An 18,849-nucleotide genomic window follows, 5' to 3' on the forward strand; every position below is an offset into this window, starting at 1 on the left:
TGGAGCAGCGGAACCTTTAGAGCGGCGGTGTTGTGCGCCCCCGCGTGCCGCTTTAGGAGTGACACTCATGGAAAACTGTGATAGAGAAAATAAAGAATAGAGTTTTTTTGAGAATAAATTAATAAAATCGTGAATGAGGCGCGGGAACGCTGGGACTCGGCTGCAGTGAGGAGCTCGCAGAAGGTTAGTGTGCCGTGGGAGCGCGGTGGCGGGCCGGTAAACGCGCTGCGGCGCGGAATAAGCTGTAGGTTTATCAGTAGTTCTGATCTTGGGGGAGAATAGCAGGGAAGCTAATGCTAACGCTAAACCCAGTGGACAATAGAGGTTAGCCGGGGTGCTAATGATGCTAACTCCGCTGTCATTAGCTCGGTTAGAGCACCAGGCCGCCGCTGTTTATCTCAGACTGTGATTATAAACGCGGTAAATGCGTTATTTAGGGGGCTGTGTTTAGCGCTGGTGTGTGTGAGTGTGCGTGTGTATCTAGCGGAGGTGCTACTGCTGTGTGTTTGGGGGGCTAATAAGACCCCTAGTAAACAGTGTGTGAGTGTAAACACAGGTATTAGTATCTGTAGAAAATCCCTGACCTGTAGAGCAGGACATTCTGGACCTTTATAGACACCATTCCCTGTGCTGAAGGTGGTCTAGAGGGGTATAGAGCCCCCCAGCACCAGGCTGAGAAACGGTGGACTGTGGTGGAGCTCAGTCTAATAACCTAGTTTACCTTTAAAGATGAGCTGGTGTGACAGAACTGATCATCCAACACACGCATCAAACCCAGATAATGCTCTCATGTAGCTGAATGCAATCAAATCTTAGCAGCAGTTTTCCTCCAAGAGCAAATTAACAACTGAAGAACATGTATAGAGAGACTAATGTGTTGTTATTAACCCTCTATGGTGTAAATTATACATTTTGGATAAAAAAAAAAAATCATGCCATTTTTTGGGAGCTAGGGGGTAACTGCCCTGCTAAAAAAAATCTAGCAAAAGACCAGTTGGTAAAACCAGAAAGTAAAACTATATGTTTTCTCTGGATGACCAGCTTGACTTTGTTAGCAGGGTGTAGATATATTAACTTTAGAATTAGATGTATTGTAGCAGGGAAGCATTTAAAACATGAAAGAAAGGGAGTTTCATAGACTGTAGATGAGATCCACTGTTTTATCATAATGAAGTTGAATAATAATATATGTTTTTATACATCCATATACTCTTCTTTAAATATTCTTGCACACATACATATACTTTTGACTCATGGCTCACTTGTATTCCTCATTGTATTGTATGGAGATATGTCATCTTACATTATATATTTAAAAAAAAAATAGAAGATGATCTGGTATAGTAACCAAAACGACAAAATATTAGTGTTAAAAAAGAAACAGATCAGAGTGGCAGAGCAAAATGTGCAGTAAACATGATTATAAGAAATATGGGTTCATAGATGATGTCTAAGGTTTAAAGCATATTTTGGCTTGTTTAGCACTTTTTGTTTACTAAATAATTCCACATAATAAATGTACAATATAAAACAATCATAAAAACAAAGAAAACACATTAAATGTGAAGAGAAGTGTACGGTATACAAATGTGTATATATACTTTAGATACTTATGAGTAAAACCTAAAGGAACAGGTGTACACACACATTTATAGCCTTTTTAAATGTAGGATTTCTGCCATAGTAGACACTACAAATAGCAATGCGCTGATATGGGATTAAATTTGTATTTAAAGGTCTCAATAATTTATCTTGAACCAGTTCAAGATAATGCCTTGGGACTGATGGCATAGTGCCATATCCAGCTGGACTATCCCGTCATTGTGGGAGTACAGGAATTCCAAAAGTGTCTGCAAATGGTCAGCATAGAATCACCAACAGCCTACCCAGTGCCTTATTCACAAATAGCAGTATTTGCATCTTCAGCATCACTCACAATTTAATACATCAGAACATATTATATATATATATATATATATATATATATATATATATATATACGTATATATATATATATATATATATATACGTATATATATATATATATATATATATATATATATATATATATATATATATATACGTATATATATATATATATATATATATATATATAAACCCAGATATTTTAATGCAGTAGTACAGCAATGCCTATTCACACATTTTTCTGTAGTTCATTTAAAGCATCAGAACATATTAGCTTCACACACATATCCATCACACCTGATATGTGGTAATGTTTGCCGATAGCAGTATGCTCCTGATATTGTTGTAAATGCCTGTTGAATAGTGAACAATATTGCTTATTATAATTAGTGAGGTTAATATCATGACTAATATATTGATTGTCCACTATTTGAATCTCTATATTGGTGGCTATAATAGAGCACTGTTTTTTTAAACCATCAAACATGGTGGAGGTAGTTACTGTATCTGTAGTAAACAATAAAAAACACCCTTCCCCCAACATAAATATACATTCACAACAGCTGATTTACAGTATTTGGACACCAGACACATTATTTATCCTCTCATACAGACTCCAGTGATAAGTGTCGCTTTAAAGAGTGGTTTGAGTTGCAACAGTGTTGTTTGTCAGAGCAGAATGCCATGTGTGTTTTGGAGTGTGTGAGCATCTGTATGTGGGAGGCAGCATTAGAGCTTTGGTTGTGTAATGGAGAGAGAGCGTGAGAGTGTGTTAGTGTGTCGTGTTCAGTCTACTGGCCTATATTTTCCTCAGTATTTTGGTGCCAAATAAGAAAAGTGCTAAGTAACTGTCTGAGTTATGTAACTGTAAATTGTCCTGTTTGCCCATTTTTCTTTCAGGCTTTGTATCATTACTTTTTGTGACTTTCATATTTTTTTTATCCTCAGATGTATTGGTTACCTTTTGCTTTTATAGTGATTTGAACTGCAGCCCTATTGATCTGGAAAAATGTAGGGTTGTAGGGATTAGCAGTTTTGCCAGACTGCACATTTTAATGTGTAATATTGTAGATATTTTCAGTAATAAACCAAAGACGGTCACGGTCAGAGGTCACTGGAACACCACGCAACACCTTTAGCTTGACCTATCAACATCAAGACATCACTAGTAATGTGCAATGTATGTGGATGTGTATTATTGAATATGTTAATATTTAAGGTGTTCCATGTAAAGATGTGTTTTTAATTGTGGTTAAGGTATTTAAGATGGTCAGGGTGAAAATGTGTTTGTATTAATATGGTTCATGTTAAGACATTTGTATTTAAGGTGGTCTCTTTAAGGTGGTGTCTGTAAGGATGGTGTAAGTAATATTTAATGTGTTTGTGTATTGTGTATTAAAGGTGATCCGTGTAAGGATGTGTAGGTAGTGCTCTTGGAGACCCCAGGAGAGACGCCATGTCAGAAGAGGCGATCTCAGAGAGTGACCTGGAGCCCAGTCTCAACAGTGAACCAGAGGAGGATGAGGAGGAGATGGGAGAGGAAGGTGATGGAGAAAATGATGCTGACGATGACGACGATGGAGATGATGATGATGATGATGATGATGATGATGATGATGACGACGACGACGACGAAGACGACAATGAAGAAAACGATGCAGCAGGTGAATCCTTTTTTCCCCTCAGATCTCTTTTTATCCCTTTAAATTTTAACCAGGGTAACCTGTATTTTTTTTTCAGGTGTGTTTAATGTGATGTAGTTTGATTAGTTAGTCTGAAGCAGGTCAGTGTAGTAAAGGAGAAGTGGGTCAGGTTGTTAGTGGAGCAGTTCAGTGCAGTGGAGCACTGGTAGCCTGGAGCGCACTGTACTCTCAGCTTTCCAAATCAGTCTGTGCCAGGAATGCAACTGTACTGATAGTAGCACATACCAGAAATACTACAGAAATATACTGATACACAAACAAACACTGTTCCAGTTATGTGTAGTAAACACAAATGCAGTAAAGTCAAGATGGTCAAAATTAAATTACAGTATATTGGCTGGGTGATACCTTGACTGTATTTACGGCATAACATTTGATATTGTATTTTAGATCAGTTTCTGTTTTATTGAATAAATAACAATATTATTTGAATAACAATAATTGCTATATATTTATTAAAATGTTCTAGATGATCTATTGTCAGATTAGTTTCAGCTCCTACTTAAATCAGTTGATAATTGATTAATTGTCTTGTGCTTTTTAACAGATGAGTCAGATGAAATGGATGTGGAGAAACAGGCGGACCGAACGAGCCCTGCCCTCTCTTCTTCTCAGTCCAGTGACTCCGCCCCTGCCACACCCACCCAACCATCCTCCAAACCATCATCAAGACCATCTTCCAGACCACCCTCCAGACCTTCCTCCAGGCCTTCCTCCAGGCCGGTGTCTCAGCCCTCATCCAGGTCCAACTCCCGACCTTCCAGCCCTCAGGGTTCTCAAACTCAGTCTGCTGCTGGGCCCGAGAGCAACAACATTACCACCAAGAAGAAGAGCAAGAACAAGAATAAGAACAAGCACAAGAAGAAGAAAGAAGAAGAAAAGAAGAAGAAGAGCTCAAAGCCTTCCAAACCTGCTCACTTGAGGAGAAATATCAGGTACACTATTAGCTTCAGTAATAGATTTCATTACAGCTACAGTTGAGAAGGTTATTGCATCCGAAAATGGATAAACCCTCTTTTTAATAATCTTGATTTTGAAAGAATTGAGCAAGTGTCTCAATACTTATGTCTGTGAAATATAGTTTGCAGACAGTTATTAAACTGCTGATAAAACTTCTGTTCTGTCAATTCTGCACAGCATGAGCAGAAGACTAAAAATATTTTTAAAAAGCTGTTTGAAAGCCTAGCTTGATGAACACATTTCTATTCAAGATATAACACACCCCAGCAAGTGGTGTGTGTGTGTGTTAGTGTGTGTATTTCATATCTGAGTGTTTTTCCCCTCTGCTCTCTGTAGGAAGCTGCTGAAGGAGCACCAGCTGGAGCCGGGGACTAAAGCTGCCCAGCAGGAAGAGCTAGAGAGGAGAAAACGACTCGAGCAGCAGCGTAAAGATTACCCTTTACCTGCAGGTACATACATGCACACAGTGTACTGCCTCACAGAAACAGATAAACTCATATATTTAAAAGCATATTCTATGTGGACCTGCTTATCGTGTTCCTCTTATCTCTTTTCTCAGTGGACATTCCTACTTTAGCAGCTGTTTGTAAGGGCGAGGTAATCTGCCTGGACAGCAGTGGAGATGAAGGAGAATCCAGAGTAGCAGCTCCCCCTCCAAAACCTGCACCCAGAGATGGTACACACACACACACACAAAAACACACAGAAGATGATCTGAATGGGGCTTGTTTGTTTTTGATGGAAATATTGATGCCCAATCATGCCCGTTCATGTCCATCTATTTCCAGCCTAGATCATCTAGTTCGTTTTGGTTTCACACAGGAAAATTGTGCATCGCAAAAACAAGTGCGTCACAACAAACCACATGAGTGCATTGGCTCCGCTTATTGGTCATACTTGGCTGTAAAACTGTAACACAGATTGTAATACTAATCTGTGTTATAGACTATCATGTATTTCAGTGAAATTTAGCATGAAGCAGTGGCAAAGGTGCATTACTTTACTTTACTTTACATTAATTTTCTGGGTGATAAATCAAGTTTAACTGCACCTGAAAAGCCTGAGAAGTATATTTGATTTAATGGTCGCATCACATTCTCACCAAAAAACACTCTAGAGTTTGATTAGGACAGGGCAGAGACCACCTCTTCTCCCAGATCTGAATGCACCTGCCAAAACAAACTGCACCAAGGGTGAAGACAAACCAGTGCCCAGTTTAACTGGACTACAAAAAGTGCAGTTGTGAAAACACCTTCAATCCAAGTGCATCCATATTGTAACTGTAGCAGGGTTCGTATGCTCATGAAAAAAATGGAAAAGTCTTGGAATTTGAAAATAGCAATTTCCAGGCCTGGATAAGTAATGGAAAAATAAAAATAACCAGAAAGTTTTGGAAAAGTCATGGAAATGTATTCTACAAATCTTTGTTTCCATGTATCGATGAAAATTTATTTTGAGCTAACAAATTTAGCATCTCAGTAATTTAGCCCTACAAAATGGAACTCATTTTAATTGTTAAACATTGTGTGTCAGATTCATTTTAGTCTAACTATAATCAATTTTGATTATAGTTTTGGTTGATTTTTGGTTTTATTGTCCATGTCTGTACTGTTTTAAAAACCGTATGGTCATAAAAATTTGCATGGAAAAGTCATGAAAAAAATCATGGAGATTTTTTGGTTAAAAAGTGTATGAACCCTGCTGTAGCCATTGTAATGAATGAGCCATTGGGTGAATGTGCTTGTGGATAGCTACTTGCCCTCTCATCCATAGGGAAACACACAGGAGACAGCCAGTGCAGTGTAATGGAAATCATCACTATTCAGAATAACAACAGCAGGAGTGCATGCCTGTTCACAAGTATTAACACTGCAGTGTGCATGTGCCTAGTCTTAGACACTTAAAATGACTTTTACACCATGCACCTAACCATGCCTAGCCATATGCTATCTCTAAGATGCGTAACTGCAACAGCTGAGTAATGCTTGTACTTAACCTTCCTTGTTAGATGTGATCGAGCTGAGTTCTGGTGATGAAGACGCACTGCCCATCAGCAGTGAGGATGAGGATAATGAGCGCTCGGGTACGCCTGGAACTGAGGAGAGCAGCGGCTCGCACATAAACGACTCTCTGAATCAGCCGGACGCTCAGGGAAGAGTACTGGTCAACATCAACCACCCAGCTGAGGAGGAGGACCTGTTCCTCGCACCACAGCTCGCACGAGCCGTTAAACCACATCAGGTACATCACCTTACATCTCATCAGAAGTTTTGTGTTCAAAAGGCTTCTTAATTAAATGTTTCTTCATAGAGAAGAAGAACAGTTTAAAATGAAAAAAATAGTTCTTACGCCCTATTCAGACAGGACTAGTTTCACAGGGGGTCCTGGGTAATTTTCTTTTTTATGGGGGGTTTTTATCCTTTGTGATTTTATTCCCATCCGGAACAACCATGTACATGTTTTCCCAGACGTCCTCTAAGAAAATTACAGGCTGAATTATCTACTGTTTTTCTCTGAACTCTGTGCTCCTCCGGTAATTTTAGTCCCGTCCGGACGCACATTTCTGAGTTACATCACCTCGCTATTTGTAATAGCTATTTAAAACAGCTATTTGTCCACTGCCGCGCACCATAATTACACGTTGGGCGTGCGTTTCCACAGAGATCCATGTAAAAACACAACAGTGAGTGGAAATGGAGTAGCTACTGAACGTGATGTCATGTGACCGAGAAAAAAGCCTAAAAACTCACTGGACGCAAGAGTTTTTTCACTAAGAGTAGAAATGTGAAATATTTTTTCCCCCTGAGAAACTAATCTCGTCCGGACAGGGCTTTAGCCTGTTTTAAACAAAAATTGTCCCTAAATAGAAAAACTCTACTGGAACCTTTTCAAAGCATGATGCTGTGTAGCACTAAACAGGGTTAAGCTTCTTGTTACTTGTCATAGAACCATTTTTTCTCTTTTTTAGAATTGTAAAAACAAATCTGAGTATCTATGCTCTGTTCTCTCTGTATTTATCAGATTGGCGGAATCCGTTTCCTGTATGATAATCTGGTGGAGTCTCTGGAGCGCTATAAGAGCAGCAGTGGGTTCGGCTGTATTCTGGCCCACAGTATGGGTCTGGGCAAAACCCTGCAGGTCATCTCCTTCGTAGATGTTCTACTGCGGCACACGGGAGCCAGAACTGTCCTCGCCATTGTCCCTGTAAGACTGTTTGCATTGCTTTGACTGAATTTTAAAGTAGTATAAAATTTAATTATAGTTTGCTGGTTCAAATCCTGGTTATGCAGCTTGCCACCAGCTGCTGGAGCCCTGAGAAAGCACAATTGGTCTTGCTCTCTCTGTGAGCTGATGTATCAGAACCGAGTCGCTGCGCTTTCTTCCGAGTGTTAGCGCTGTGATGATACTCAGCAATGCTACATCAGCAGCAGTTCAAAAAGAAGGGGTGGCTGACTACACATGTGTTCGAGGAGGCGTGTGCTTGTCTTCACCCTTCTTTTGTTGTGGCATCACTAGCTACTGGTATATACAGCTGAGTAGCAGCTGAGTAGCAGCTGAATGGGTGGGACAATCTGCCTTGATTAATTGGGAAAAAATGAGGAAAAAATATAAATAAGTGTATATAAAATAGAATTAAATAAATAATAATAAAATGCAGCATCAGTTTAATTTTATTTACAAGTAGTAAAATTACAACACATTATGTGTAAATTGTTCTTAGTGATCTGAAGACTGGGAAAATGGCTGCATAAGTGTGATTTGATTCAGAATTATTTTTTCAATATTATAAGAATTGAGGCAGTACTGAGAATTTTTTTTACACAGTATCGAAATTGTATTATTTAATTTTAGTGAAAAAAATAAAGTGCATATCAAAAACTAATGAGATAAAAAAATAGATTTACATATACTCCTAATAAAAATACGGTATCTTATAATTTATATTTACGATTCTACAATAATTTATGTAATGTAACTGATAATGTATTTTTTCTCTGGTTCTCTCTCGCTCTGCAGGTGAACACACTGCAGAACTGGTTAGCTGAGTTTAATCTGTGGTTGCCTTCAGCTGAGTCTATTCCTCCAGACACTGATCCAGCCCACGTTTCCCCCCGAACCTTTAAAGTGCACATCCTCAACGACGAGCACAAGTAACTGCACCCTTTTTACACCAGTTTACCTCCCCTACATTGGCGATAAGTTGAAACGTGTTTGGTAACCTTTCTGCTCCTTCCTGCAGGACGACGGCGGCCCGAGCGAAAGTGGTGGATGAGTGGACGAACGACGGCGGGGTTTTGTTAATGGGATACGAGATGTACCGCCTGCTGTCCCTTAAAAAGAGCTTTGTAACCGGACGCAAGAGGAAATCGAAAAAGCCTGCTGGACCGGTCATCATCGACCTGGACGAGGAGGATAGACAGCAGGAGCTAATGAAAGGTCTGTTATCATCAGCCTAACAAATAATAAAATCTTTGAGGAAATTAATAACCAATTATTAGTTATTAGGGTGTGTAAATCTATGGCCTTGTGGTGAATTTATTGAACTTGGCTTTTTCTGACAAAATTGAAAATCAAAGATTTCTTCATAATTGATTCATGTTGATTATTTAGATAATTTAGGGTTTCTACAGATCAGTAAGAAATGATTTTATGTTTTAATAATTCATGTCTGATAAATACATTACATTGCATTTATATATATATGGAATTTGAAAATAGCAATTTCCAGGTCTGGATAAGTTTTGTAAAAATATGAATACCCAGAACGTTTTGGAAAAGTCATGGAAATGTAAAAAATATTTGTGTTTCAGTTCATTGATGGAGGAAATCTATTTAGTTGTTTTTTTGTTTTATTGTCCATGTCTGCACTAATGTTTTAAAAATAGTATGGTCATGAAAATGTGCCTTAAAGGCACAAAAAATCATAAAAAAAATCATGGAAACTTCATGGTTGAAACATGTATAAACCCTGCATGTTGTTATAATCTAACTGATATCTCCTTTTTTTTTCTTCTCGTTAGGGATCGAGAAGGCTATTTCCCGGCCCGGTCCGGATGTGGTGATTTGTGATGAGGGTCACCGCATTAAGAACTGCCACGCCAGCACCTCTCAGGCCCTGAAGAACATTCGCTCACGGCGGCGCGTGGTGCTGACCGGTTACCCTCTCCAGAATAACCTGATTGAGTACTGGTGCATGGTGGACTTTGTGAGGCCGGACTTTCTTGGTACCCGTCAGGAATTTAGCAACATGTTTGAACGGCCGATCCTGAACGGTCAGTGTATCGACAGCACGCCGCAGGACGTCCGACTCATGAGGTACCGCAGCCATGTCCTGCACAGCCTGCTGGAGGGCTTCGTACAGAGGTGAGTGACTCAGTGAACCCCTGCTCAGATTACCTGTTCAGATGGTATTCTAAGTAGGGATGCACGAGTAATAATACTGATTTGGGTTTTGGGCCTTAAATATATCATATAGAAGATGAACACAGTGATATTTGAGAAGTGAAATGAAGTTTATAGTATTTACTGTAAGTGTGTAATAATTTAAACAAAATTAGGCAGGTGCATAAATTGGGGCACCCCAACAGAAAAAAAATACATCAATATTTAGTAGATCCTCATTTTGCAGAAACTAAAACTAGCCTCTAAATGCTTAGTATGGACAAAAATACATGTACTCAATTGGAAAAAACATGGTATAAATGCATCCCTAATTCTAAATCAACAAATTCTGTTCATCAGTATGTTAAATTAAGCAAATCAACAAATTGTGCTCTAAAATGTATATGAAAGTGTCATATTTGCTCAGTTGTATATTGTAGAATTTGACATTCCTTACTTTCCTCCTCCAGACGAGGTCATGACGTGTTGCGGACGCAGCTGCCCACTAAAGAGGAGCATGTAATCCTGGTGCGGCTCTCTCCCCTGCAGAGGGCCCTCTACAAAGAGTTCATGAACCGCTTCCGTGAGGCAGGAAACAGCGGCTGGCTGGGTCTAAACCCTCTGAAAGCCTTCTGTGTCTGCTGCAAGGTAAAGACTGCACCAGTGGCAGTGTTTATACAGCTAGAGTTCTGTGTGTCACGGCCTGATTACCAGTTTAAGAGGCCACAAAAGCTGTGTAAGCACAAAATTATCTTTTCAAGTGTGTAGTCAGGATGCATTAGATATTCGGCAGCTGAAAATATTCAGCAACTTAAAATATTTAGCAGAAAATGGCATAACAAATATTTCAGTGTATGGTCGTCAGTGTTTTTTAAATATAAAGTAAAAAGGTCAAAAAACTTGTATGCAGGTCTGTGCAAGCAATACAATTGAGCAATAAAGCTTTTTATATCAACACAGACTTGGTCGGTGTTCAGTCTAATCTGAAGTTGCTTGATGTGGCTGCAGGTCTTGTGGTTCTACTTGATTTATCAGTTGGTCTCAGTCCTCAGACTATTGAAGTTGTGCTGCTGTTTGGTCAGAATGAAAGCTTTTGCAAGCTCTAAGCAGTGCTGCACAATGGTTTAATGTTAAATGCCTGTATCTGATCCTGACCCATGTGTTTCTGTGTTTCTGTGGTTTCCATCAGATTTGGAACCATCCAGATGTCCTCTATGAAACTCTTCAGAAGGAGAATATGGCCAACGAGCAGGACCTGGATCTGGATGACCTGAACTCCACCTCAGCTACCCGCTGCAGTGCCCCGGGCTTAAAAAACAAAAATTCTGACCCTGCTAACAGTAAAGTGGGGCTAACTGGAATGACCCTCCCTCCCCTACAGGAACGGGCCAACCAGGTCATCACCTATGAATGGGTACGAAAACACATGCACAAATTTGAGAGTATCGATTATTTAGACACTAGCACAGATGCTATGTATGTACACCTCTGGAAATAATTTAGAGCACTTCAGGTTCTGAATTAGTTTCTCTGATTTTGCTATTTATAGGTAAATGTTTAAAGAAAATGAACATTGTTGTTTTATTTTATAAACTACACACAAATTTACTCCCAAATTCCAAATACAAATATTGTCTTTTAGAGCATTTATTTACAGAAAATGAGAAATGGCTGAAATAAAAAAAAGGTGCAGAACTTTCAGACCTCAAATAATGCAAAGAAAACAAGTTTATATTTATAAAGTTTTATATTTAAAAAGAGCTCAGAAATTGATATTTGGTGGAATAACCCTGGTTTTTAATCACAGTTTTAATTGTATGCATCTTGGCATCATGTTCTCCTCCTCCACCAGTCTTACACACTGCTTTTGGATAACTTTATGCTGCTTTACTCCTGGTGCAAAAATTCAAGCAGTTCAGTTTGGTTTGATGGCTTGTGATCATCCATCGTCCTCTAAATCTAAATTCATTTTATAATAATATCTGATATCTGTCTCAATTATTTTGCTATGAAAGGGAAACACCAATATATAAAAGCAGGCTGCAGTTTTTTAATAATATATTAGATTAATTTGAAATGTATATTTACATATAAACAATGAAGAATTTCTCATCACACCAAAAAGTGTTCCTTTTTTTATTTTCACAAGGACCACATTAATAAATGAATTAATTAGCATCAGGGTTTGATCTGAACCATTGATCTGTCTTTGTAGGCGAAGGACATCATGACCGGCTATCAGACTGGTGTTCTGGAAAACTCTGCTAAGATGGTTCTGCTTTTCCACCTGATAGACGAGTGTGTCAGTAGAGGAGACAAAATCTTGGTCTTCAGGTAAGAAAGAAGTCATAAGTGGTTGTGTTGCATTTAAACCTATAGCATTTTTAACACTTTTAATTCTGTCCTTTCTGTCCACAGTCAAAGTCTGTCCACCTTAACGGTCATTGAAGACTTTCTGTGTCTGAGGCCGATGCCTATCAAAATAGGGGACCAGACTCAGACTCAGAACTGGGTCCGCAGTATCAACTACTACAGTACGTTTTCAGTTATTCTGCTGTATAACTGGTTATTGTATAATGTTCATGGAAGTAGATAAACACATTTAAATGTATTTTTTTTTACTTGTACAGCAAATGAAAAAAGAAAATTATTAAAGTGATACGAACCCGTTTAATAACTGCTACAGTGTGACCTCATATTAATTTAATATGTTGATGTGTGTGTTTGTTTTCTGTAGGGTTGGATGGGAGCACCTCTGCCTCAGAGAGAGAGAAACTCATTAATCAGTTTAACGATCCTGCAAACACCACAGCCTGGGTCTTCCTACTGTCCACCAGGTAAAACACAACTTCTATCACAACTATCTTTAAAAAGGTCACACAGCATTAACAGTACATTATAGGAGATTTTGGAAATCCTCCTTGACTTTAGATTTAAAGTTTTATACTTCAAAACAAATTAATATTTATTTTAAAGTACTCCTAGCAAGTAAAAAGGCAAATTAAAAGAAATTGGCTGCAACCAAACATCACCACAAATAGGAGACTGGATTAATGTGTGTGGGGGGGGGGAACTTTTAATAACTAAGAAATTTTGGGTTTAAAATCTGAATACACACCACCTTCCTAAGTGTTAAATTATTTACAGGGTTTGAGGGAGATTTTAGTGAATGTCCTGTAAAACAAATACATTAGGGCAGATCGAGATAACATAATTTACCCATTTGCCCAGTATAGGTTACATATTTTATTTTTTATTTTTGTATTTTATATATATGATTGTGTTTACATCTATGCATACAATACTGCACATTGGATTTAGACTTTTATGATGTAACAATATTATTATTATTTTTTTTTTAAATAAACCCTTAAATAAAAACTAAAAAACTGAACTAAATAAATCCAAATGAAACTAAATAAAACTGAATAGAGCTGAACTGATTGGAATGCTAAGATCTCTGATGCATGCTCTCTCTTTTAGGGCGGGGTGTTTAGGAGTGAACCTGATTGGAGCGAATCGAGTGGTCGTGTTCGACGCTTCGTGGAACCCGTGTCACGATGCGCAGGCGGTGTGCCGTGTGTACCGGTACGGCCAGCATAAACCCTGCTACATCTACAGACTGGTGTGTGACTTCACCCTCGAGAAGAAGATCTACGACCGGCAGGTCTCCAAGCAGGGGATGTCTGGTAAGACGTCCATTTAGGATATTAATATTATTGAAACTTTATTACTGGAATTATTGGTAATAGAAATAATTTGGGCTAATCTCATTAATAATACTTTAGTTTGAATATTAATGTTTTTTAAAGAAAGCATTTTAGTAGAAATTACTGTGGATTATCCTGGATATTAATGTCCTTAGACCAGATGTACTTCTGGATGTGCTATAATTTTTTTTATATTTATATATACCAGAATCTCGTACTTATCAGCTACAGTTCATCATTGTTCTGGAGTTCTTGATTCAAGGACTGTGAAGCTGTAGAGCACCAACATTAATATCTTACACATTTCTCTTGTTTCTCTGCAGATCGCGTGGTGGACGATCTAAACCCTGTTCTGACCTTCACCCGGAAAGAGGTGGAATCTCTGCTGCACTTTGTGGAGGAGGAGCCTGATGACAGCCAATCGGAACTGGTGCCTGATGAGGAAGTAGAAGAGGTTATCAGACATGCCTGTCTGCAGTATCCTGACCTTGTCACCAAGGTAATAAACAATCAAACATTTTATTTTCTCTTCACTAATGCACTGGGAAAGCTGATATTTTGTTCCTAATCAGGCAGTTTGATTGGCTGGCCCTTATCCATATGCCTTTAAACGTATACAATTATAATAATAATATAATAACACACATTTTATGTATGTATGTTTGTATAAATTAAACAGAGAAATCACTTTCTAATGTATAAAACCCAATAAACTGAACTCAAGCTCGCATCTTTCTCGCTCTCCCTGCAGCAACCCTTCCATCATGAATCGCTGCTGACGGACCGTAAGGACCTGAAACTGACGAAGGCGGAAAAGAAAGCTGCTAAGAAGAGTTATGAGGATGAGAAGAGGGCATCGGTACCGTACCAGCGGCCAAGCTATGCCCACTATTACCCCGCCACTGACCAGAACCTGTCCAACATACCAGCCTTCAGCCAGAGGAACTGGTCAGTATGTCTGTGACAGGTCACTTAGACTGTTTTTAAATTTCAGTGGAAGTCAGTGGAAAAAGATTTTATTAAATAATTTTATGGCATTTCTATTGGCTCATCTTTGGTTGTGTTTTTACATGTTTGCTGTCAGGCGCCCAACGGTACGGTTGGATGAGAAGCCCATAGCGAGTGTGCGGCCAGTTCAGTCTACCCCTATTCCCATGATGCCCCGCCAGGTGGGCATAGGCCACGGCTCCGGCTCCACCTTTCCGGTCAACTACCTTCAGAAAGCTGGAGTCTACGTACAGCGCATTATCACCACCACTGGTATTAACACACAAACACACACACCGATATACATCATAACAAATCACATATCACTTTTCAATTTTTTTGTATCTTTTTTATTTTTCATTAATTCAGCCTAAAATAATCTCTCTGCAGATATTGTGATCCCAGGCACAAACAGCTCTACAGACGTTCAGGCCAGAATCGGCGCTGGGGAGAGTCTTCACGTCATCAAAGGATCCAAAGGTGCGCAATTTTTCACACCAACATCATCTTCCACCTGTCAGAGTCAAACACGTGCACATGCAGTTACAGAGCATTTCTTGGCTACTACCTCAAAAAAGGTGTTCCAAAGTGAAGGACCCACTTTATAAAGCCTAGAAATGCAGACCTCATTCAGATCAATTAGAAAGAAGCAGCTAATTTTCCCACAAAAATGTGGGAAATAGTGCTTCTGAAGAAGAGTTCATTTTTAAATGAAGATCAAAGCGCATTAGGCTGTTCTTCTTAGTAACCTGTGAGCCACACATATAAAACATAAATTTTTCATAAAAAAGTCCAAAAGAGGACCACCTCCACCCCAGCTGAGACTGCAGTTAAGGCCTTTTGGAGAATGTTGCCTTTTCTCACTCAAAATGTTCAACAACTCTGACCAGAAAAGTTTATTTTAATCATATTTAGACTAACATTTTGTCCAGTCGCAGGAGCGCATGGTCTTTGGGTTCGTCCAGAGCAGTCCAGAGCTTGTCTTGCATTAGCTTGCATGGCTAAAAATTATACAAGAATAGCTGCTTGTTTGTAGAAGCTCAACATTTTTTGGGCATCCCTGGTCAAATCTGACTTCGTTAGGTTCATATTAGTGTACAGTAAATATCAGATGCTAAATAAAGGTGATTCAAATGGATCTGAATAAAATCTCAAACCTTTAATTTTCTTCAGGTACGTACATCAGGACCAATGATGGAAGGATCTTCGCCATCCGCTCCGGGAAGACGAGAGCCAGTGATGGAGGAGCGTCTTCAGTTAGAGGTATGATGTTAATATACTTAATACTATTGCTGCCGCACAAACGCCAAGACATTTGCAGTTCTCATAAAACTCAACCCATGTCTTTTTATTATTTTCTGTCTCTCGCAGACACCAGTTCTGTGCTGCGTTCAGTCAGCAACGGTCGAGCGTCTCCATCAGAGCCGAAGCGGTTGAGTCCAGACTCCGTCCGGAGAGTTTCACCCTCAAACAGTCCGGACCTGCTGAGGGAGCTGCGCCGCTACACCAACGAGGCTGACGGCCTGGGAAACAACAGCCTGTTGCCCCTGGATGCGGCAGAACCTTCGGGCCTGGACCGCCCATCTCACCAGAGCCGTTCTTTAGAGGGCCCAGCCAGGCAGCTGCATGATGATGTCATGAGCTCTGGCTCCACCCCCACCCTCGACATCCAAACGTTGAAAAGGAAACTGATGGCAGACAACAGGGGCTCCAAACGGACCTCTGCACCAAGCGGAGCTTCCGGCAGCTACCAAGGATACTCTTTAGGCAGCGGCTTCAACATGCCGTCTATGAACCTTCACCCAGCCCTGTTCGGTGCTTTGAATCACATGACCCCTCCCATTATGGGCGGGGCCAGTCGCTCTCACTACTTTCCGCAGGCAGGGCAAACGCTGACTGATTTGCATACCATGTTCCCATCGGACACTTTAGGTTCCTCCCATTCTTCCTCAGCCAACACAACCACCACAACTTCCTCCTCCTCCGCACCTTCAGCATCGTCATCCTCCTCTTCCTCACTCCCTCCTTTCCTCTACAACCCTAACATGGCCAACATATTGTCCGGTATTTCTGGTATGTCGTACAGTCAGTCTCTCCTCCCGAACTCTAGAATAGACTCAAGAATATTCCCCAACTCCTCGATGCACCCAGGGGGCGCTCTCTCTTCTGCCTCTACCGGCTCCGCCTCCACCGCTGCTGCCACGCCCAGCTTCCTCTCCACCTCCAGCCTGCTGGGGGCGGCTTTAACGCGGCCGGACACTCACCCAAGCCTGGCGGAAAATGGGGGGAGCAGTTCAGACGATGATGTCATTGAGGTGACTGGACAGTGATGTGATTCGCAGCGCTGCATTGTGATTGGCTGCTTAATTTCAGCAACCGTCTTTTGGTACTGTGTGGATCTGAATGCAAAAGGCACAGAAAGGGACCAGAACACGAGCTTCCATGACTGGCTAAAATCCGGAAGCCAATCCTCCCGCTGACCAGAACTCGATGTGGTTGTCTTTAGGTTGCATCTGTAAAAGGTAAATTTAGATATATTTAGCTGTTTGATAGATCTTGTAGCATCAAATGGAATGCGGAAAACATTGTGAAAAACTTTTTTCCCCCCTTTTTTTTATGGATCCTGTAAGTACTACCTTTTTGTAAAGGGTGGAGTTTTGACCATTTTAAAATTAAGAACAGGGCAAGGATTATGGAGAGGTGGGTGGGTAGGAGACTATAGGTATTCACAAGGTATTCACAAGCCATTATTTTGTTTTGTATTATGTTCAATCTTTAAATAGAAGAACAAATAATGAAAAAAATCAACTCAAAGAATGTAATTTCATGTTAGCCTTCAGAGCCTTGTGGTGGAGGGTGATTATAGCTGGGGTTTAGTCTTATTGTCCGTAGCCTTATATCGCTTGTGGATCTGGTTCGTATGTTATTTACTCCTGTAGCAGATTTAATTTTTTTGGTTGGGTTTCTTTTTTTGGTCCCTGCTAAATTAATTATGAGAAAAAAATTGTGTAGACTGTTACCCTACCCCCCCCCCCCCCCAAACCCTAAACCCACCCTCATTATCACCCTCACCCCCCTTTTTTGGACTTGTTTGGGTTGAAAAATACTTGGTTCCTGTATGACGTGTGTGTAGTTCATAGCCTGTTCCATCCATCTATGTTTGGACTACAATTATGACCAAAGTGTGACTTCTACATCGATGTGGAATGTTCCAAGTATTCGTGTTCTAACTAACCCTCCTGTCCTGTGCTGTTCGACTGACAGACCTTTTTGCCAGTCACTGTTCATTCTAGGTGCCTATTGGTGCACACCCCTCAAGCCCCTCCTACCACTGCTGTCTTATTGGCTGATGCCCATGTCGATTTGTTTTATTATTGGGCGACATCTGTACGTTATTTGTTACATAAACTTTTTTTTTTTTTTAGTATAGCATAAATTTTTGTATCTTTTTTTTTTTGTAACATCTTATCAATGGAAGCATAACTGTTTTTTTCCCTTGATGTATTGTCTTACCAGAATTATTTATTTATAATGGTTGATTAATTTGCAATTTTTTTATTTTTGTACATCTGCATTTCTTTCTTTCTCTTTTTTCTTTCTTTTTTTATTAAAACAGGAAAACAAACAAAAAACCTGTTCTCCTTTCCACCAGAGAGGTCAACACAGGTTTGAGGTTTTTGTGTTTTGTTTTTCTCAAAAAGTTTAAGACCAGTATCTGTGACAGATCCACTGGAGAGAACACACACAAACACTCTCTTGTACAGGTAGAAATTGAGACTCATCAGCTCTTGTATTTAGCACACAGAGGAGGCGTTCAAAATGACATTGTATTTATTTAATGTTGTTTTAACAGAAAATAAATTGAACTTTTCTTGCTGTAATTGAGTTCTCTATTTCCTTCGCACACTCACAGGGTCTGCATAAGTGTTATTGATTAATTGTATGTTCAGCATGCCAGCCCAAATCAGATTTTTTAATATATCGATAATTGTATTCAGATGAATTCAGGTTTTGGATGGTATGGACACACAGAAATCACATAAAATCTGATGTAATGCACATATAGAGGTAATTTTAAAATATAATTACAATTAGATTTGTGTCGATACATCTCAAGTTTTAAGGTTCTCTCCTCTCAAATTGTATTTCAACATGGTTTTTGCATCATTCAAATTTCAACT

The 18,849-nt window shown here is 39.6% G+C and overlaps 1 protein-coding gene across 1 annotated transcript; it reads left to right on the forward strand.

The window, feature by feature from the left end:
* Window positions 1–38: 38 nt before the first annotated feature.
* rad54l2 (RAD54 like 2) lies at window positions 39–18,549 on the forward strand. The gene is made up of 22 exons (XM_007234454.4): window positions 39–183; window positions 3,328–3,590; window positions 4,177–4,564; window positions 4,926–5,038; window positions 5,149–5,265; window positions 6,598–6,830; window positions 7,611–7,793; window positions 8,607–8,740; window positions 8,830–9,026; window positions 9,611–9,953; window positions 10,442–10,619; window positions 11,161–11,385; window positions 12,187–12,305; window positions 12,390–12,505; window positions 12,709–12,808; window positions 13,455–13,660; window positions 14,005–14,180; window positions 14,433–14,629; window positions 14,766–14,941; window positions 15,059–15,148; window positions 15,842–15,931; window positions 16,040–18,549. The coding sequence occupies exons 2-22, from the start codon at window positions 3,383–3,385 to the stop codon at window positions 16,996–16,998; spliced, it is 4,548 nt and encodes a 1,515-aa protein (XP_007234516.3). The 5' UTR covers window positions 39–183; window positions 3,328–3,382; the 3' UTR covers window positions 16,999–18,549.
* Window positions 18,550–18,849: the final 300 nt, after the last annotated feature.

This window comes from Astyanax mexicanus, chromosome 24, assembly GCF_023375975.1.
Source record: "Astyanax mexicanus isolate ESR-SI-001 chromosome 24, AstMex3_surface, whole genome shotgun sequence".
Taxonomy (NCBI): Eukaryota; Metazoa; Chordata; class Actinopteri; order Characiformes; family Acestrorhamphidae; genus Astyanax; species Astyanax mexicanus.

Bases quoted from the DNA above. Each gene is read 5' to 3' on its own strand.
- rad54l2 (XM_007234454.4), top strand. From the start codon at position 3,383: ATGTCAGAAGAGGCGATCTCAGAGAGTGACCTGGAGCCCAGTCTCAAC. The intron at 5,266-6,597 runs GTACACACACAC...CTTCCTTGTTAG, and splicing joins AAAACCTGCACCCAGAGATG to ATGTGATCGAGCTGAGTTCT. The intron at 10,620-11,160 runs GTAAAGACTGCA...GGTTTCCATCAG, and splicing joins CCTTCTGTGTCTGCTGCAAG to ATTTGGAACCATCCAGATGT.